Here is a 22,545-nt window from a genome sequence, read left to right as displayed (position 1 = left end):
TGTTAAAGATCAGTTGTCTTAACATGAAATACTTTCATTAGAGCAGTGCTGAAGTATTTTTTTTTTCCAGAGGCTCAAATACAGGATATATTCTTTATCAAATCTTGAATAGGAGGGTATTAAACATGCAACATGTTTTATCTGCTCAGTTCTAATTATTCAGTTTCTCCTCAGATTATCATGATAGCCCTCTAGTGTCTCATTACAGTGACCTTCATCATGTTGTGCTGTTTTTCATTGTACAGTGTGTGTGTTAGAGTAAGCTAATGAGGTGTGTGTGTGTTTGTAGGTGGGAGGTGGATCCAGATTACTGTGAAGAGGTGAAGCAGTCGCCACCCTATGACAGCGGTACACGCCTGCTGGACATCATGGACATGACCATCTTTGATTTCCTCATGGGTAAGAGGATTTCTGAGAAGTGCATTTTTTGTTTCTTAACACAAAATTGAATTCAATCAAGCTGTATTTATATAACAAATATTAATGTTTATATATCTTCAAAGGAAATATGGATCGTCATCATTATGAGACATTTGAAAAATTTGGAAATGAAACTTTCATTATACACCTCGATAATGGAAGAGGGTAAGACATTATTTCATTTCCTATTGTCATAATACAGCTTGCTTCTTTAATTTATTATTATGGTAACACTTTACAATAAGGTGTTATTTGCTAACATTAGTCAGTATATTATCTAACATGAACAAACAGTAAACAATACATTTATTACACTATTTATTAATCTTTGTTAATATTAGTTAATAAAAATTCAGTCATTCATTGTTTGTTCGTGCTATCACAGTGCATTTACTAATGTTGACAAACACAACGTGTGATTTTAGTAATGCATCAGTAAATGCTGAAATGAATAATTAAGATTAATAAATGCTGTAGAAGTATTGTTCATTCTTAGTTTATGTTAATTAATGTAGTTAACTAATGTTAAATTAAACTATTAATGTGCTCTCTTTTAATCTTCAGCTTTGGTAAACATTCTCATGATGAGCTCTCCATACTGGTGCCTTTGAGTCAGTGCTGCAGGTTAGTGTTTGCATTATTAATTACTTATTATTCAATATTTGTCTAATCACTGCAAGAAATTCTGAAAGTTGTTTGAATCAAGACTGCTAAATCAAGCCGTATTTAACAGGCATTTTACATAAAAAATGCATATAAAATATTAAACATAAATAAAATGTCATTTGCACAGACATGAATGAAAAGACCGAAAGACTGAGGCAGATCGTGTCTTTAAAAAATAGTATTTAATTATGATTTAAGGCGAGACACTACAGGTGAATAGGGTAAAAAATATAACTAATAGTTATCACCTTACTTACACAGTTGATTGATTACATTGATAATTGCAAACATTTTTATATTACAAGTTTTCTAAAATGTTAGGTTTAAATATGCAAATGAGGCATTATTTAATAAAATATGTGCTAATTTGCATAAATGTCTAGTTCAAAAATCTAAACACTGGATGAAGCCAGTTTCGAATTTTTTGGTTGAATTTGTTTTGACATATTAGAGTCAAAAGTTTTTACAGAGGGAATTCTGGATATCTTTTTTCACTCCTTAATTCAGAAAAAAATTAGAACAGATAGAAAACAACATATTTTTTTTACTGTTTTTTGGAGAATAAAACGTATAAAATCAAGCATATTATATATGAACAAATCCCTCTTTAAAAACCTTCAGCATATAGACAAGAATAAAAATGTAAAGTTCTGTGTGTGTCCTACTGAAGATTTATGGCTCAGTGTAGGAGAAAAAAACTAATTTTGAGAAAACAGCCTTTAAAAAATATGTATTGTAATTGAAATCTGTTAACACAAATAGACAAAGTGCTATAAAACAACACTTAACAGTGTCTTTTGGATGTTTTCTTTCCACTAGTCTGAAAAAACACTTTATGAAAAGCCAAAAAGACCAAAATCTCAAACTTGACAGGTGCATGAAAAAACTGTTTCCCCTTAAGCTTGTTTTATGAATATTATTTAATTATTCTACAGAATGTTAATATTATTAATATGTGATTAATTGCAATAGTCAGGTTCCTGACTTTTAACCTGTTGTGAGCTCTGAAGTTGTTATTCAGTGGTATCTGGTTTTGTTGAAGCTACCTGTTTGCATTATTTTAACTTATTTTTACAATAATCATGTTTACAAGTGGAATTTGTAATACTAAACTAAATTGCCCATAATGCTTCACCAATCAGTCACAGTGAGCAAATTGCCCTCTTCTAGAAAGCACTGATGTAATCAAGTAATCTAGTCAGTCTCTGGATACAATTTAGTGTATACAGTGTGTATACAATTTAGGTCAAAAGTTTACATACACCTTATAAAATCTGCAAAATGTTAATTATTTTATCAAAATAAATGTTAAAAAGTTTACATGCAGTCCGAAAGAGAAAATAATAGTTGAATTTATAAAAATGATCCTGTTCAAAAGTTTACATACACTTGATTCTTAATACTGTGTTGTTACCTGAATGATCCACAGCTGTGTTTTTTTTTGTTTGTTTAGTGATAGTTGTTCATGAGTCCCTTGTTTGTCCTGAACAGTTAAACTGCCTGCTGTTCTTCAGAAAAATCCTTGAGGTCCCACAAATTCTTTGGTTTTTCAGCATTTTTGTGCATTTGAACTCTTTCCAACAATGACTGTATGATTTTGAGATCCATCTTTTCACACTTAGGACAACTGAGGGACTCATATGCAACTATTACAGAAGGTTCAAACGCTCACTGATGCTTCAGAAGGAAAAACAATGCAATAAGAGCCAGGGGTGTAAACTTTTGAACAGAATGAAGATGTGTACATTATTCTTATTTTGCCTAAATATCCTTCATAGTTGCATATGAGTCCCTCAGTTGTCCTCAGTGTGAAAAGATGGATCTCAAAATCAAACAATCATTGTTGGAAAGGGTTCAAATAAACAAAAATGATGAAAAACCAAAGAATTTGTGGGACCTGAAATATTTTTCTGAAGAACAGCGGGCAATTAAACTGTTCAGGACAAACAAAGGACTCATGAACAACTATCACTAAACAAACACACAGCTGTGGAACAGGTAACCGGATTCAGGTAATAACACAGTATTCAAGATATTATAAGAATCAAGTGTATGTAAACTTTTGAATGGGGTCATTTTTATAAATCCAACTATTATTTCTCTTATGGACTATATGTAAACATCTTTTATGTGAAATATCTTATTCAGGTCAGTACTAAATAAAAAAAAATAAAATGCATTTTGTGAGATCCCTCTTATTTTGGCAAAATAATTAACATTTTGCAGATTCTGCAAGGTGTATGTAAACTTTTGACCTCAGCTGTATGTATATTTTGCAATAAACTTCTGCTTTTGTTGATGCATTAGCAACTTTAAATAAAAAGTTTTATACTTAACTGTTATTTTTAATTTAATTATGTAATTTGCAACGCTTCATAGGATTGTTGTTCTCAGCTGTTAAAGCATTTAAAGAGTTAGTTCACCCAAAAATTTAAATTCTATTATTAATTACTCACCCTCATGTCATTCCAAACTCATAAGACATTTGTTCATCTTCAGAACACAAACTAAGATATTTTTGATGAAATCCGAGAGCTTTCTAATGCTGCATAGACAGCAACACAACTAGCACATTCAAGGCCCAGAAAGGTAGTAAGGACATCGTTAATCGGACATCGCCCAATAGTCCATGTGACATCAGTAGTTCAACCTTAATTTTTTGAAGCTATGAGAATACTTTTTGTGTGAACTGAAAAAGTGGGCGAACACTAATAAACTAATTTCCTAATAACTTTATCCTAATTTAATTATGCGTTGTTAAAGGAGAAGTCCACTTCCAGAACAAAAATTTACAGATAACGTACTCACCCCCTTGTCATCCAAGATGTTTAGGTTTTTTGAGGGAAACATTTCAGGATTTTTCTCCATATAATGGACTCCTATGGTGCCCGGATTTTGAACTTCCAAAATGCAGTTTAAATGCGGCTTCAAACGATCCCAAATGCGGTTTTAAATCATCCCAGCCGAGGAAGAAGGGTCTTATCTAGCGAAATGACTGGTTATTTTCATAAAAAAAATACAATTTAAATACTTTTTAATGTCAAACGCTCATCTTGTCTTGCTCTCCCTGAACTCTGTGTATTTTGGTTCAAGACAGTTAGGGTATGTCAAAAAACTCCAATCATATTTTCTTCCTCAACTTCAAAAATCATTTCAAAATCATCCTACACCACTGCAGAAGTACCGACCCAGTCTTTGCAAAGTGAACATGCAAAGAAGATCAAACATCCTTAACAAAAAAGGTAACACAGCGATATAGGACGATTTTGAAGTTAAGGGAGAACATGAAATGAGAATTTTTCGACATACCCTGACTGTCATGAACTGGAAAAAAACAGTTCAAGCAGAGTAAGACAAGATGAGCGTTTGACATTAAAAAGTATTATTTTTATGAAAATAACCAATAACAACCAAATAATAACAAATAACCGAAAATAACCTCTTCCTTGGCTGCATTTGGGATCGTTTGAAACTGCATTTAAAATGCATTTTGGAAGTTCAAACACCATAGAAGTTCACTATATGGAAAAAAATCCTGAAATGTTTTCCTCAAAAAACATAATTTCTTTACGACTAAAGAAAGAAAGACATGAACATCTTGGATGACAAGGGGTGAGTACATTATCTGTGAATTTTTGTTCTGGAAGTGGACTTCTCCTTTAAGTCACTTAAATCAATACATAACTGATTGGAAGTTACTTACAGATTCTGATCTGTTTGATTCAGGGTGAAGAAGTCCACTCATTTACGGATTCAGCTGTTGGCTAAGGAGGAGTACAAACTGAGCGCTCTGATGGAGGAAAGTCTGCAGACCGACACGCTGTCGCCCATCCTCATTAGACCTCATCTGGAGGCCATGGATCGCCGGCTACGCCTGGTGCTCCAGGTACTGGCCGACTGCATTGAGAAGGAGGGCTACAGTAACGTAGTAGAGGACGACCTGGTCACAGAGGGCACAAACACGGGCACAGTCCCACAAAGGTAGTGGGCGCAGACTGATCAGGCGCCCCCAGCGGGTCCTTTGAAGTCCCACCACAGCTCTATAGACCATGAACGTCTTGCAAGAGATGCTCTTGTTGATAAACTTTTCTGAATTCAGTGAATTCCAAAGACTCATTCCACAACTAATGGACCATGTGTTAAAATAAAGACACGCAGACAAAGAAAGGGACGGCGTTCTGCAGTCCTTCATCCAAAATATAAGCTGATCTTCACATGTAACAGCCAGGTGGTTCTCAACTGGTGGATTGTCAGCTTAAAATGACTTGTCTGATGTAGACAGCAAAGAAAAAACAACACTTAAATGCAAATAACAAAATAATTGTAATAGAAAATAATACTATATTAATTACCTTATAAAAATAAAACAGTTTGACAAAAATGTGTTTTTCAAAATGGTAATTTTTCCTATTCAGCCTATGTTATGTGCCTATGCAGTTCTTGGTAGGCCTAATATTAATAATTAAGTAGATTTTTATTTTTAACTTCTGTATGATAAACAACTTTGGTTCTGTATCGTGTTGCCACATATTGTCTCATGTGAGAAGCAATGCAAAACCAGTTGAGAACCACTGTTATAAAGGATCTAACTAAATACATAAAACTCATGTATTTCCATGTTTTTACAGAATATCATTTATCCAGTATTTGCTGAAAACTATTTGAACTTTAGAGCTATAGCAACTATTTTTTTTTAAAGAAATGAACAAAGGATGTGGAGGACAGACCAACGGCTACAGTGGATGTTTGGCTGAAGTTTTTGCAGCTAAAGAAGGCAACATTTCAACTGACTTTTCAGTTCAAGCTTATGAGGAACGACAGCTTCACGAACTCTCTCACCGCTGTATGTGACGTGTGCACCCTTGTCTGAATATATGTGGACTTTCATGTCTTCAAATAAAATTCTTTATACTCTCTCCATACCAAGGAGGAATAAGAGGAACTGTGCTTTCAAATAGCAATGTATTTTTTCTTGACTTTATTTAGGACAGAAAGCTTTGAGTGAAATGTGAGTTTTCTCCCAAAAGTGTCCCGTATGTCATGTTAAGCTGATCAGAGGTTATTTATTGAGTTCCAAAGGTTATTTATTATTCCAAACATGCCAATCATAAATTCTGTTACAAATCAAAGAGATAGATTCAATCTAGTACATTAAACCAGTTGCAGTATTTGTGCTAGTGTGAGTAGATAAGTAACAATGTGCAGTATATGTTTGAAAAAAGTTGATGGTTTACTGGATTTCAGAGAAATTGTATCATTTCCAGCATATCAAGATTTTTTTTCAGTCATATTTAAGGCAATATCAAAAACTGAACGTTCAAACATCAGTAAACAATATTGTCGAGTGTGTCTGCTGCATTTCCACCCACATGTGACCTAAAAATGTAGCCCTTAAATTGCACAAGGATACTGATTAATAATGTCAAATCTATGAATCACTGTAGAATTTTCATGCTATTAAACTACAATTTTGAAAAACTGTTTTGTTGTGCTCAGAGAAGTATGTGAATGATGTTTTTAGGTCTTTTAGTTCTCTATTTCTGAATTAGCATTCTATTGTAAAATAAATATTGATAATTACATTAAATTGGGATTTTTAAATCATCGAAAAACTACAATTGTCATTTTACCCATTTGGAATCGCAGAAAAATGACAAAGCTCTTAAAGAAACAGTATATGACAGTACTAAAGCATTAATACCACTTGTTTATTTTGTAGCCTTACGTCAGTGGCAGAAGCACAGAGGTTATGTTAGTTTTGCTGATTAAGCTATTTTCTTAGTGTAATTTTGTATATATATTATTCTCCAGCGTATGTATAGCATGTAACATTTAGTGTCTTTTTAGTTGAGGGTGGGAAGGATGTTGGTGTTTATGTTGAGCTCTCTACAGCCTTTGTTGTACTACGAAACACGTTTCTACTAACTGCTGAAAAAGTTGTGTAAATATTATGTGAATTCAGTGCCTGTGCAATTAGACAAATACTTGAATACTTGGTTGTGAAGATGACAGAGTAATCAGCCGAATACATGTGGTTTATTATACCAAGGCTACATTGCAGTTTCATACATTTTGTTGTTTTCTTTATATGTACAGGTAGTATTTTCACATTTACAGAGAAATACAGTATGTTTTGCTGTTGCTGTCATATTTTGTCTCTTAATGGGACCTTTTGATTTGCATTTTTACCTTGGTTATGGTGCAATAAACAAAGATTAAGCAAATGGTCTTATACAGATGTTCTTTTTTTAATATATATATATTGACCTGCAAAACATTTTGCTGCAGAGAACAAAATTTTGTTAAAACAATTCAACAAAGGCATCAAAACACTATTAGAGAGAGTTTATTAATACGCATTTGAGTAATTCTGAGAACATATGTTGATGAATAATGAAAGAAAAATCTAATTGGCTCCAAACATTCATGTTCAAAATTATTCAACCCCCTAAAATCAAATTTGATGCAAAATCTTTTATTCTTTAAAACCAATAAAGACTGCTTGGAAGTGCTTAGAAGCTTCTGTCAATTCTCTATTGCAATCTTGGCCCATTCCTCGCCTGAAAAGCTTTCAGATCACTCATAATTTTTAGTTTTCATTGCCACTGTTTTCTCGTTTCCCCTTGGTTTATATACACTCCCCTCCAAAAGTTTGGAAACGCCCTATAAAAGTGGGGCATGATTGGCATGAATCCTTTTTAATTTGTGATAATTTTGCACTGATAAGGGACAACACAAACTACGAAAACATATTTTATTACATAAACAGTTTATACATACAAAAAACTTACATTTTCAAATTATCAAAATATCCACCATTAGCAGCTATTACAGCTCTGCATAATCTGGGCCTAAATTCATTGTATTCTAAACTTAATCGGCAATCAATTGTTGAAGCTATTAAGGTGTGCTAACCCAAAATTCTTTTAAAAACCTGGGCCAAGTTTAAACCAGTAACCAGGCATCACAGCTGGCAAAGGGGCATGTCTGACTTTGATGTGTATATATTGCCATTATTATGTAATCAAAATGAAAATTATTATTGCTGATCTTCAATGATAATGTCAAGTTACTTTAATGTATTTGCACCAAAAAATATTAAGGATTTATGCTGATATCATCCAAAACCACACTGCCAGGGGTGTTTCCAAACTTTTGCACAGTGGCAGTATCGTAGCCTATGAGGTTTATCCGAGGCACGATTATTGCTAATTGAAGTGCACATATATACATTTGCAAAAAGTCTAAATTATTCAGTCCCCTTGACCTGCAAGACATTTTGCTTGGGAGAACATTTTGTGAAAACAATTCAACAAAGCCATCAGTACACTATTACAGAAAGTTTATTAATACACATTTGAGTAATTCTACGAACATAAGGTTTTCACATTGCCACTGTTTTCTTCAAATTCAACCAAATATTTTCAGTGAGAATTAATTTCTGTCATGACAACTCTCGGAGGGATTGGCATGGTAATGTACGTTAATGTATTTGGTCTTGGTGGAATAGATCTGCTACGCTGCTGCTGCGGCAGAGCAAGTCCCGAGACTTTCTACTGCCAATACATCCACAACGTGGTGCTGTGAGCATGTAAGATATATTGCTACTGTACATATAACATATATGAATAACCCTCATAGCATACATGAATCACCTTGTAGCAGAACTGTACAGGTGGAGCTGGGGAAGGTGAAGGGTTTCTGTAGCATTCTGCAAAACTGCTTACAGCTAGCACTAGTCATATATTTGAATGTTGAGCAGTGAGCTCATTGGCTACTGATATAGGAGATAACCAATCAGCTGTGGCATGTGATAATGATGTCATTAAGTCAGATTGAGTTAGGTCTATCGGGATTGCGCCATCTAGAGTTTCATGCCAGAACTCTGTATTTGGAGACGGAACACGCCACTCCAGAACATTCTATGACTGATCCCTGAACCAAGGATAAGTAGATTTGGATGTTTACTTTGAGATCATTGTCCTGCAGGAAAGTCCATTGATCATCAGCTTCCATCTTTGCACCAAAGGCATCACAATCAGGCCAAAATGGTCTGATACTTCAAAGGATTCATGATGTCTTTCATAGAGTCATGATTTCCATTTCCTGATGATGCTTTTTTTTTTGCACCAGACATACTGTTGATCCATGGGTCCACAAAGTTCAAGTTTAGTCAAATCACTCCATAAAACATTCTTCCAGAACTCCACAGGTCTATCCAAATGAATTTTTGCATGTTAAATTCTGGCTCTGTGTTATTTTTGTTCAAAAGTGGTATTCAGCAAATCTTTGGCTGTACATTGCAGGGTTTTCTCAGTTTGTCTGATCAAACATTTTATGATATTGTGCTTTTTTGTTTAACACCCTCAGAAGTTTTCTGGTACAACACAATTTTAAACCAAGGAGCAAGGCTGCCAGCTGTGTCTTTAGGAACTTTTACATTTTTTCAAACTTTTAAAGCTTTTGTGAGAGCTTGGTTGATTTTACAATATTTGCTACTCAATTTTTGCACATGCATGGGCTAACTGTATGTATGTGTAACAGCCCAACCTAATTCTGTTTTTTTTTTTTTTTTTTTTTTATAGAATGTCTCAAGGCTTAATTGTGTCAGTTTTGACAATTTTGTTTCATACCATAAAAATAAGTGACTTTAAGGAGAAGTCCACTTCCAAAACAAAGATTCACGTATAATGTACTCACCCCCTTGTCATCCAAGATGTTCATGTCTTTCTTTCTTCAGTTGTAAAGACATCATGTTTTTTGAGGAAAACATTTCAGCATTTTCTCCATATAATGGACTGATATGGTGCCCTGATTTTGAACTTCCAAAATGCAGTTTAAATGCGGCCCAAAATGCATTCCAATTGCGGTTGTAAGTGATCCCAGCCCAGGAAGAAGGGTTTTTGTCTAGCGAAACGGTTGGTTATTTTCATTAAAAAATACAATTTAAATACTTTTTAATCTCAAACGCTCGTATTGTCTTACTCTCCCTGAACTCTGTGAAGACAGTTATGTATGTCGAAAAACTCCACAAAAATCATTTCAAAATCATCCTACATTGCTGCAGAAGTACTGACCCAGTCTTTGCAAATTGAACATGCAAAGAAGATCAAACACCCTTAACAAAAAAGGTAAAACAGCGATATAGGATGATTTTGAAGCTGAGGGAGAACATGAGATGAGTTTTTCGACATACCCTAACTGTCATGAACCGGGAAAAAAAAAAAAACAGTCCAGGCAGAGTAAGAGAAGACAAGCATTTGACATTAAAAAGTAAATAAATTGTATTATTTTTGTGAGAATAACCTATCGTTATGCTAGATAAGACCCTTCTTTCTCAGCTGGGATCATTTACAACTGCATTTGGGATCGTTTGAGAAGCTGCATTTAAACTGCATTTTGGAAGTTCAAAATCAGGGCACCATAGTAGTCTGTTATTTGGAAAAAAATGCTGAAATGTTTTCCTCAAAAAACAATTTCTTTAGGACTGAAGAAAGAAAGACATGAACATCTTGGATGACAAGGTGGTGAGTACATTATATGTGAATCTTTGTTTTGGAAGTGGATGTCTTTAAAAACAACAGTGTTGATTAGGTTTTGAATAATTATGACACAGCTGTGTTATTAAAAAATCCTAGAACTGAAAATCATTACATTATATATTGACATTATCACTTTTAATATGCCACTAAACTGTTGTAGATGCAAGTCCTGGATCTTCAGAAAAGCTTGTGTTTGTAAAGTACTGCAGTCTCTTGGAAGTTGAATAATTTTGATTACAACTGCATATATCTATAAAGATGCATGTAATGTAATGATACATGTAATGATTAAATTTTGAATACATCCCCAGCATTAAATAACACTGCTGGTGTTTATAATCCACACAGATTTTTTTGTTTGTTTTTTTTTTTTTCCATAAAAAAAATTAGACATCATGATCACCAAAACACATTTACAGAAAATATCTTTGCTTTAATTGCTACAAAATCACATTTAGAGCAATTGTTTGTTCTAAAAGCGATATAATTTAGTTTAAATAGGTTTAAATCATCTAGACCAGCTAATAACAATTAATGACCAAATTGGTCCAGCTAGAGGCCATGCAGAAACAGTTAATGCTATAGTGGTTACAATTAAAGTGATTAGGACATGTCTGCGCTGTTTTATGACATGGTTTATTATACGAAGAGCTCAGATGCAAAACCAGCTAAAAGCCATCTCGGTCAAAAATGAGATAATGATACTGAGTAAATGCTCCTGACACATATTATACGTCCATCAAATACTTTTACTTCAAACTCGCTAAATTCCAGCCTCAGCCCAATCAGAAGTACCAGCACTTACATAGAAACCCATAGCCAGAAAGAAATGCCAATTTTAAAGAAATAAGTCAGACGGATTAAGAGGCTTTTGCATCTGAACTCTTCATATATTAACTCATAATGGTATGATAATTAATGATCATAATCTATCTGAACAATTAAAGCTGTCGTACACCTGAAAGCCACTGTCCCACTTCATTTAATATATTAAGCCAAAATGAGACTGTATTTAAAACAGAATGTCAGAAATAATTAGATATCATTTTCAGTTATCATTAATCAATTATCAATATTTTCAATCATTAATTTTCAATTTATCATTATCATTTTATCATTCAAAAACAATGCAGACATTAATAATGTTTTTTTAAGTAAACGATGACAGTTATTAAAGTGTTACATGTAGATTTTTATTTGGCGAGCATCTAAATATTGAGGTCCCTACACTGTAAAAAAACAATTTGTTGAGTCAACTTAAAATAATTTGTAACCTGGCTGCCTTAAAATTTTAAGTTCAGTCAACTCAAAAAAAGTTTATTCAACTTGAAATGTTAAATTATACTAAGTGACAACTTAGATATTTGAGTTGAACCAACTTAAAATTTTAAGGCAGCTGGGTTACTTACCCATCTGTTAAGTTTAGCAAACACAAATATCTAAGTTGTTACTTAGTACAGCTTAGTTGAATAAACTTATTTTAGTTGACTGAACTTAACATTTTAAGGCAGCAGGGTAACAAATTATTTTAAGCTGACTCAACAAATTGTGTTTTTTATTTTTTACAGTGTACTGACTATACAAGTTAAAAACCTCTACACTACGATTTACAATGAGGTACAGTGAGTAAGAAATATTCTTTTCTTTTCTTTTTTTTAAACTGCCTACTAATAAAAACAAAGTCATAACTAATCACAACAGTTATGACTTGGCATAGGCCTATTATTTGCTTATAAAATCAATATTAATTAAATGGAGAATTATTAAATAATGTACAGTAATATAATATAAAAACATTTACATTCTTGCATTTTAATGTAGTTTTTTGTTTTTGTTTTTTAAATACACTGAAATAATATTTCATATTTCCTACATCTATTGCAGGCATGTAAGCTATTCCTAATGAAATGTTAAATGTTATGTGCCTACAACATTTGGAGTAACTACGGGGTCATTTTGTCGCCCACTTTTTAAATATTTGGGGAAGTTTTGCCTGCAGCACTTGTTAATGTCTGCCTCTGATGCACGGTGTTTTTGTGCTGGTGCTATAATGGAGTGGTCTGGTCTGGAGGGACAGGGACCACTAATCGGACTGCAGCAATCAGAGCAGCCGCAGACGGTCCAGCAGAGGAAACGGCGTCATGGGAACGGACCGGGATTCCGCTGGGGCCGTTATCAGATCGCACTCTCCGTGCACTCAGACAGGAAACGCCACAAGAGCGTAAATATCTGTGTGATCATTACTTGCGTTTGTAAACTTCGCAAAACAACGGGACGTGCATCCTTGTTTAAGTCTCACCTGCTGAGACACCAAGTCAAGTGCATTTTTGACTACGTGTATTAGTTCGAAAGAAAAATGAATGACTTTTGTCCCAGATGTCCGAGCTGCATGTGTCCAAACAAGGAAGCGAGATCGATCTGAGAGGCCACACACAGACATCTCGCGCCGCGGGCTGTTTGCTCGCGTTTCTCAGTCCCTCATATGCCACTTAATGTTCTTTTGAACACACATCCCCTTTTTAGTCACGGAAACACAATTTATGGCTATTATGTCGCATTATAGATTGCATCTACAGAAGCCAAAAGTTGTTGCCGAGAGATATGTGATTCAAGGGGGCCACAACTCAACTCAACACAACACAAACAACCTGAAAGAGTTAAGACTAAAGACACGAGAAACATGTTTGTTAATCTTTCATTCGTCATTCAATTATAGTTAAGACGACGATCAGACTATAAAAAGAAACACGACAAAACAAAACATCCAGTCCCGAGTCGGACCAGACCACCCAGAATCAAAGAGTGAATGAGTGACTAGTTTGTTGATCACGCCCCGGGTTCAGACGTTTACAGTAGTTCCAGTCATGTACGCCCATTATATGAGCATCTGAGCAGCAGCCGGTCACTTCCCCTACACACACTCACAAACACTTCTCATGAGAGCTGCTTCATTTGTCTTGGCCAGCTAGAGCCTTTTTTTATTACTAGAAACCATAAAGGCTTGCCACCCTGGACGTCTGATGATGTTTGACAGCTCGCAATATCCTTATAACTGTTTTAACTATGATGGAGAAGGATACCCCTCATGTGCCACTGATGAAGAAAAGAAAGTGTGTCGACCAGCTTACAGGTATTACATTATTATCATTATTATTATTATTATTATTATTATTTATGTTGTTTATATTAGATTATTTGTAGTTTAGATAAAATAAAAAATATAGTAATAACTTATTTTAGCACTTCACAATAATTTATTTTTTTACAATAATTAAATTAAATACTTTTAAGTTCATGTTATTATTATTATTTGATGTTGTTTTTATATTTTATTATAGATTTTATAAATGATGTAAAAAGAAGTAATAATTTTAACACTTTTACAATAATTTAAATTAAATACTAAATAGTACTAAATATTATTATTATCATTTGATGTTGTTGTTGTTTACATTATATTAAATTACATATTTAAAAAATAATATAAAAAGTAGTAATAATTTACTTTAGCACTCTCACAACAATAAATTAAATACTTTTAAAGTTAATGTTATTTTTGTTATGATGTTTTTATTATTTTATATTTCGAAATGTACATCTAAATTTGGTACATTAATGACGTGTTACACATTACAGAGGATAATAATATTTATGAAAGGTTATGAAAGGTCATAAAATAAATGTGTGTGTGTATATATATATCAAAGATATATACAGATAACTTAAAAATCATGTTTTTGTTGTTTTATTGTGTTAGCTGTATTTTTACAGTTTGATTTAGATTCATTTGAAAGCACAATGAAAAAACATTATTTTTGAAAATTTGTAAAAACTGAGTTATCTGTTTTTGCAAATGAACTCTTCAAATATATATATACACACACATCAATATGTATTATGTTGTAATTATAATTATAGTCATTTTTAATGTAATTATGATAAGTCTCTACTGTCTCGATCAAAGCGCACTTGAGAGTCTCTTACAATATTATCGAGATTAATAAAGAGTTTCAGAACATTTATAGTATATTATATTCATAGAATATTTTATTCATTGTTTGTGCATGCGTATGCGTAATGATAACAAATAAGCTTGTATCTTCTGAATTAGGGGATACAAACCTCTTTGAAGGAACAAATCTTTTTTTACTCTTTCTCTGACATCCGTTTCTCGTCTCTCTCAATTAGTTACATTGCACTAATAGCAATGGCTATACAGCAGAGCCCAGAGAACAAAGTTACCCTATCAGGAATCTACGAGTTCATCATGAAGAGATTTCCTTATTACAGATCCAACCAGAGGGCATGGCAAAACTCAATTCGTCATAACCTTTCTCTAAACAGCTGCTTTATAAAGGTATGGAGACTGGATGCGTATGATAAATTATGGTGTGCATCACAGCAAGTTCTGAAACCTGTGGTCATCTGCAATAAATGTTTAAGAAACAGTAAAGAAAATCCAGAGTTATAATTGCAAGGGCATTATTACAAATGGTTTTCCTAACTTTAGGGGTTTGTTGCAACTGGCTGCTGATTATTTGTTTTCCTCAGGTGCCCCGTACGGAAGGTAACGAGAAAGGAAAAGGTAATTACTGGACATTCGCCACAGGCTGCGAGTCCATGCTGGACCTCTTTGAAAATGGCAACTTCCGTCGCCGCCGCCGCAGACGCAACTTAAAAATGGGCCTGAAGGAGCCAGCCGAACCCTTTGCTGCCATGGACACTCATCAGGGCATTGCAGTAAGACCCACGGATTCAGATTCTTTCTGCCCCGTGAACACTAGTCACAGACCTGCCCAAAACAACCCGCCTCTCAGCAAACCTGAGCCCGAGATCAAATTCAGCATTGACTACATTCTCTCCACGCCGGACCCTCTGCCAGGGTTCAGAGCCCCTAACAGTGCAGCTGGAGCTGTGATCCACCACCTGGAGCCACAACACCTCAATCTACACTTCTGGACCATGTAACCAAAACCACAGGACACAGATCAGTAAATACCCTGATGTTAAAACAGTCAAAAAAACCTTAAAGCTTCTAGCGCGCAAACAGTCTTTCCCATAATGAAATCGGCTTGTCAGTAGGCACATGCAGTTTGTTGTGTGCTAGTGCTCCCGTGAGTAATATGCTGCCGCTCATGTTAGCAAAGCTGTACACATAGTAACTTATAAGTATAGTATTATTTAATGATAATAATAGGAGTTTCAGGATATATATTATAGTATAATGCTTATTTTGAAAACGTCCCTTTGTATCAAACCTGTCAAACACATGTAAGACTTTACAATAAGTCTCCATTTGTTAACATTAATTAACATGAATAGTGATAATACTTTATTAATCTTGGTTAATGTTAATTTTAACATTTACTAATGCACATTTCAAAAGTTCTGTCTGTTCATACAACATTAAAGAAGTTCACTTCCAGAACAAAAATTTACAGATCATTTACTCACCCCCCTTATCATCCAAGATGTTCCTGTCTTTCTTTCTTCAGTCAGTAAGAAATTATGTTTCTTGAGGAAAAAAAAAAAAATCTGGAATTATCTCTATATAATGGACTTCAATGGTGCCCCCAAATTTGAACTTCCAAAATGCAGTTTAAATGAGCTTCAAATGGTTTCAAGGAAGCCGAGGAACCAGCCGAGGAAGAAGGGTCTTATCTAGCAAAATAATTGGTCATTTTCTAAACTAATTGACAATTTATATACCTTTTAATGTCAAACACTCGTCTTAAGTCTGTTTTTTTTTTCTGGTTCAATACAGTTAGGGGATGTTGAAAAACTCCCATCTCGTTTTCTTCTCCAATTTCAAAATCGTCCTACATCGCTGCAGATGTACCGACCCAGTGTTTACAAAGTGAACATGCAAAGAAGATCAAACGCCCTTTACAAAAAAAAGGTAAAACAGTGATGTAGGACGATTTTGACGTTGAAGAAGAAAACGAGACGGGAGTTTTTCGACATACCCTAACTGTATTGCATCGCAAAGATGAGACAAGACGAGCATTTAAGGTTAAAAAGTATATAAATTGTTGTTTGTTTTGAAAGTGACCGATCGTTTCGCTAGATATGACCTTTCTTCCTCGGCTGGAATTGTTTAGAGCCATTTGAAGCTGCATTTAAACTGCATTTTTGGGGGCACCATTGAAGTCCACTATATGGAGAACATTTCTGAAATGTTTTATCGACTGAAGAAAGATATCAACATCTTAGATGACAAGGGGGTGAGTAAATTATCTGTAAATTTTTGTTCTGGAAGTGAACTTCTCCTTTAACTAAGATGAATAAACACTACAACAAATCTATTGCTTAGTGTTAGTAACTGTTAACTGTTAGTGACCCAAACAACTCACGTTTTCATTTCCGCTGTTTAAAGTAAAAACCAAAAGCTGCAAATCTCAAGCTCACCTGAGGTGTGTTGGTGTTGTAGACACGGGTTTGTAGTTAGTGAAGTGTTTGCAAACAAATGCGCTAACATAGCTATGGGGTTGGTGTAATCAGCATTCCCTGCTTACTGCACAACTGCTGAACGACTCTTTTGTTTACATATGTTGTTTATAATGTGTATCATTGGCCCTTGACAGTCTGTGATCCGTATCAATCACTGATAGACTGAGCATATGCTCCCTCGGGGCAAAACCAGAGCTTTCCGTCTCTCTAAAGCCCACCCCGGGGTGTTTTGTGCTTTGGTCGTTTTGTCCGGGAATCTTTGTTTATTTGAAAGCATCTTTAAACTTTGGTCAGTTTATAAAGGGAAAAATAAGATGTGCTATTCTCAGTCCTAACTGTTTGCGATGTATCATAGCCCTTGTTTTGGTTTGGTCATTAGTTGTTAGTCAAAATCAAACAAGCTTAGTGACCAAGTTGTATATGAAACAATAATCATAATATCTGTTAAAACCACAGGTTTTTAAGAGAAAGCAATGCTGGGATCTATGAAATATTGTTTGACTGCCAATATAAGGCAATAAAGCAGTAATCATTGAAAAATATTGCTTTAAGAGTCTTTCTTCGCCTGTCTACCACATTTAGAATTTGAGAAAACATTCTCTATATGTTCTAATTTTCGAAATATTCTATAACAGATTGGATATTCGGACAAAAGCGTGAACCTCGCTGAACAAAATCAGGTTCTAAATAAACTAAAGAATGAAAACAAAAGTGCTTCCTTTTATTTCCTATACATTTCCTATATAAATGTAACTTACCTATTACTTACAGCGTATATAAAGTATTCCATTACACACACACACGTCAAGAAAATTCCTATTAATGATATAGAAATGCTTTGGCATATTTGAATAGACATAACTGAATATTAGCGAACTGTCAGACAAGCGCAGTCTAACCTTCTCCAAATCTCCCTAATCTCTCTGGCTGACCTTTTCCATTTATATAAGGTCTGACTAAATGTGATCCAAACACTCTATTAGAATACATATCACTCATAAAGCTGTGAGTTTCGAGCGGAAGCCTGTTAACATTTATTTTCCTTCTAAGGTGTATCAATCATGGCTTGCTTTGTGCTCAGGAGGGGACATTTTTCAATTTAACCTTTATATTACGGAGTGACTGCATCAGAAAGGTTTCAACACACTTAACATGAGTGGCATTTAATATAGCATTACACTTGCAAGGTTAGCCGGAGATGTGACCTTATTCAAATCCTGCTGCCACTACAACACCTATCCTGATGCAATTATAATTAAACGCCTTATGCCGGCTTGCAAATCCTCTGATCGATCACTGATATTAAGGTAAATATTGCACTGCCCCCAGTGAACATCTAACTCTAAAACTGTTATGGATCAGCAGGTTTCTATTAACAGCGTTGTTGATGTTGTGCGCTCTGGTGTGGATATATTTGGGTAAATTAACTTAGCATAAAGTGCTTCAAGGCTTAAAAAGGCTCGAGATACCCCCTCAAAAATTCAAAGCTCCGACAGTATTGTTTTACCCCGCCATGGCGTTAGGAGTAAAAGCTCATTTTTGTTAAACTGGGAAATCGGTTTATAGTTCATCCATTAACGCGTCTCTTCTGGTTTTGGAATATTTTGACAGTGTTGTTCGCTCGGCTTGTCTGCTGTACAAATCCTAAGATAAATTGGTAGCTTTCCCCCTCATATTTTGTAAATAAACCGTCTTTTTGTGCATATATTTATTGTGTTATACTGAAGCACTGTCAGCGAGGTGAAATGAGAGGCTTAGGGCTAAGTAAACAGCACTGAATGAGGAAATTGGGAAATCAGTGATGTGCAACGATAATAGCACCCATATAATAAACATAAACAGCTAATTTACTCAAAATGTTTAGCTTTCATTGCCTTTCCCCCTGTTTTAAAATTGGATTTTGGCCAGGAAATTATTGTAAAAACAAGATAGCGATAAAGCCTTTAAGAAATGCATGTTAAAAAGAAAAAAGCAATCTAATAATGCAATAATAAGTCCCTGATTAACAATCGTGATTTCCTTAAGGTGTGATTTTTAGTGTTCGCTAAGGATGTAGCTTTCATTGAATAACTCAATTGAATGAATAAGCGGTGGATGTGTATGTATGCTTCTGAATAACCTATCTAAAGAGAGCTCTTTAAATAACTGCGGGTTATGAGGTTTTTAAACATGAATGATGGTGTGATTTGGACTGACACCAGTTATTAGAATTATTCTTAAAATATAATTCAGTATGATCATAGACTATTTACAAACAGTGATCAAAAAGAATTTTGTGGTAATCAACATAATACTTGAAAATTCACAGCAGACCATGAACTGTGTCGTGAAAATGTTGTACAGCTGTTCAAAACAATGTTTTCTATGCAAAAATTATTTGAAGTACAGAGGTTATCAAATTAATTCCAGAGCCCAAAACATAAACACATTAAAGAAATACAGTCAAACCAAAAACTATTCAGACACCAGATATAATTTTTGATATATTTTTTTTTTTACTAGTGGGTACAGTTCATTTATGTAAGTGAGGATAGCAAAATAAATTAAACTGTGGCATACCCAAAAATGATTCATACAGTGGACTACCAATAAAATGTAAGACCAAAAATTTGATTTGACACTGACCTGGATGTTTTGTTGCATACCTTTCTATCAAAGTTATCTGACATTATATAAAGATGAACAGTGTTGGGGGTAACGGATTACAAGTAACGCGAGTTACGTAATAATATTACTTTTTTTTAAGTAACTACTAAAGTAACGCATTACTTTTGAATTTCTAAGAAAATATCTGAGGTACTTTTTCAAGTAAGTAACGCCAGTTACTTTTTTTCCCCATTATTGATTGACAAGTCTCCTGTCAGGAAATTGGGAGTAAATATGATGTTACTGTATTCTAGACCAAATGTGAACACGCATTAATTCATCTCACTCACACAAAAAACAGATTCAGTATTCCTCAAAATGAATAAAAACTGTGAAATGCAAACTCGGAATATGACGCAACCCCGCAATAATATGTTAAATAAAACAAATATCTTTTATGTATTTAATCCCATTTTATTAACCAGTGTCTTTGCTGCTGACTTTCGATTATGCAATTCAACCATACTAATAAGCAAAAATTACTTTAGATAAACTAACATTTGTGCTTCATGTGCATTCAACTTAAGAGTGATCTCCTGCATAAATGTACTTTTCTTTCAGCTTGAGGTTAAAATTGTTTTATATTAAAAACAAAGCAAGCAAGCCCTGCCCAGATTTAAAAAGAAACGCAAAAGTAACGTAACACATTACTTTCCATAAAAAGTAACTAACATAATTAGTTACTTTTTCAGGGAGTAACACAAAATTGTAATGCATTACTTTTAAAAGTAACCTTCCCCAACACTGAAGATGAATTTGTACAGCCACAGTTTAACTCTTGAGTTCTTGTCATAATTTTATTACCATTTTCTAAACTTTAGTGAATGAACTGTGATGATGTGAAAAATGTTGAAGGTGTCTGAATAAATTTAAGTTTGACTAATTCATTTCCATTACGCTCTTGATGAAAGTGATTATGCAATTGTTATAGGTGTTTACTACAGTCTTACTAACATGAGAGGTTTTATTTTTAACCCTTAGGAATGTAGCATGCGAGCCTGATTCTCATTGGTGCTTGCATCATTTCCTCTAAATTGTTGTCAAATTTGTCCACATACACACGTCTTCAAGGGTTTACGAGAAACAACACAACCCCTTTGCAGGCAGACAGTCACGCAATTAAAACTAATGAAATATCTTTGAAATAAAGTGGTTATGATAAGGACACTCACCATTTAGATATTGAGCAGCTCTTCCTGTTCATGTGGCCTTCTGTTTGAGATCATTTCCTGCTAAATGATTTACTTTCATCCAGGCTTTACTTTTTTTAGTAGTCTGAAACAGGTTCTTTTTGATTGTTTTTTCTTCCTTCTCCAGAAATAGCTCCTTCAAACTGATCCTCTGGCTTTTCTTGGCTGCTGTGTTTTGAAGTAAACAACTGTTCAAAAGTTTTGTGGTCAGATTGTTTTTGTTTGTTTTTAAAAGTCTCATATACTCAATAAGGCTGCACATATTTCATCAAAGATATATGAAAACAAAAATATTGTGATATGTGACGAAAATGTAAAACCATTTTTTAAATATATTTCAATATTTCAAAGTGTAATTTATTTCTGTGATGTAAAAGCTGAATTTTCAGTAGCCATTACTCCAGTTTTCAGTGTCACATGATCCTTTAGAAATCATTGTAATATGCTGATGGTGTTTAAGAAACATTTCTTTTTATTAGCAATTGTTTAAACCACTTGTGCTGTTTAATTTGTTTTTTTTTTTTTTTTTTTTTTTGTGGAAAGGATTCTTTGATGAATACAAAATTTATTAAATAAACAGCATTAAATAATCTTTATATAAGTAATAAATGTTTACATAAACAAAAATGTACTGTCAGTTTTGATAAATTCAGTGCATTCTTGCTGGATGAAAGTATTTCATAAAATAAAATGAAATAAAATAATTTTGACTGTTAAAAAAAAAAAAAATGACTGTTAAAAATCCAGAATGACACATCTGGTATGTGACACCTGTGAGATGTACCTGTGATTTTTGGTTTTGGTTAGTAAAAGTATATATATATATATAGTGCCTTGCGAAAGTATTTATGCCCCTTCTTTTTTTTCCACATTTTATGTTGCAGCCATATATTAAACTGCTTAAATTTCTTTTTTCTCACATCAATCTAACACCATGACAAAGCACAAAACAGGTTTGTAATGACTTTGCAAAATTATTATAAATAAAAACTGAACTTAATCAATTGCATAGGCATTCACACCCTTTTCCGGGACGCTTGAAATTTAACTCAGGAGCATTCATATTGCTTGTAATGTTACTATATTTCCGATGGAATTAACCTGTAGTAAATTTATTTAAATGAGTATGATTTGGAAAGGCACACACCTCTCAGTAAAAGGTCTAAACAACTGAAAATGCATAGAGTAAAAACCAAGCCCTGAGGTTTAAAAAAAAAAAAAACAACACTGCCTGCAAAGCCAAGAAACAGGATTGCGGCAACTCAAACATCTGGGGAAGAGTTCACAACAACATCTGCTGAAGGTTCACAGAAGCATGTAGCCTCCGTTACCCTTAATGGAAGAATTCTGAAACAACCAGGACCCTTCCTAAACTAATGGAGTGGGGCTTGGGTTAGAGTGAAGACCAAGAACATGATGGTCACTCTAGTTGAGCTCCATGATCATATATGGACACAGGAGAAACTTGCAGAAGAACAAACATCACTGCAACACTCCACTGATCTGGGCTTTATGGCAGTGTAGCAAAACTCAATTCTCTCCTTAGTGAAGATGCATGAAAAAAAACAAAAAAAAAAAAAAAACCACACACTTGGAATTCGCAAAAAGCACCTAAAGGACCCTCAGACGAG

General features: G+C 34.0%; 2 protein-coding genes and 1 pseudogene across 2 annotated transcripts in view; all 3 read left to right on the top strand.

Annotated features, from left to right (window-relative positions):
* Positions 1 to 6,567, top strand: part of fam20cb (FAM20C golgi associated secretory pathway kinase b) — a 57,387-nt gene extending 50,820 nt beyond the window's left edge. Inside the window, exons 7-10 of the mRNA XM_051124848.1 lie at positions 290 to 399; positions 504 to 585; positions 985 to 1,044; positions 4,813 to 6,567. Of these exons, the coding sequence (XP_050980805.1) occupies positions 290 to 399; positions 504 to 585; positions 985 to 1,044; positions 4,813 to 5,071 (511 nt within the window). The 3' untranslated portion in view covers positions 5,072 to 6,567. The remainder of the gene's footprint in view (positions 1 to 289; positions 400 to 503; positions 586 to 984; positions 1,045 to 4,812) is intronic.
* A 1,670-nt stretch (positions 6,568 to 8,237) lies between these two features.
* On the top strand, positions 8,238 to 8,387 carry LOC127174631 (uncharacterized; annotated as a pseudogene).
* Positions 8,388 to 13,529: 5,142 nt separating this feature from the next.
* On the top strand, positions 13,530 to 18,521 carry foxl3 (forkhead box L3). The gene is made up of 3 exons (XM_051124856.1): positions 13,530 to 13,758; positions 14,817 to 14,985; positions 15,180 to 18,521. Exons 1-3 carry the CDS (start codon positions 13,649 to 13,651, stop codon positions 15,594 to 15,596), a joined length of 696 nt encoding a protein of 231 aa, XP_050980813.1. The 5' UTR covers positions 13,530 to 13,648; the 3' UTR covers positions 15,597 to 18,521.
* Positions 18,522 to 22,545: the final 4,024 nt, after the last annotated feature.

Source organism: Labeo rohita, chromosome 12 (assembly GCF_022985175.1).
Source record: "Labeo rohita strain BAU-BD-2019 chromosome 12, IGBB_LRoh.1.0, whole genome shotgun sequence".
In the NCBI taxonomy this organism is placed as follows: Eukaryota; Metazoa; Chordata; class Actinopteri; order Cypriniformes; family Cyprinidae; genus Labeo; species Labeo rohita.
This window is presented reverse-complemented; position numbering and strand designations above follow the sequence as displayed.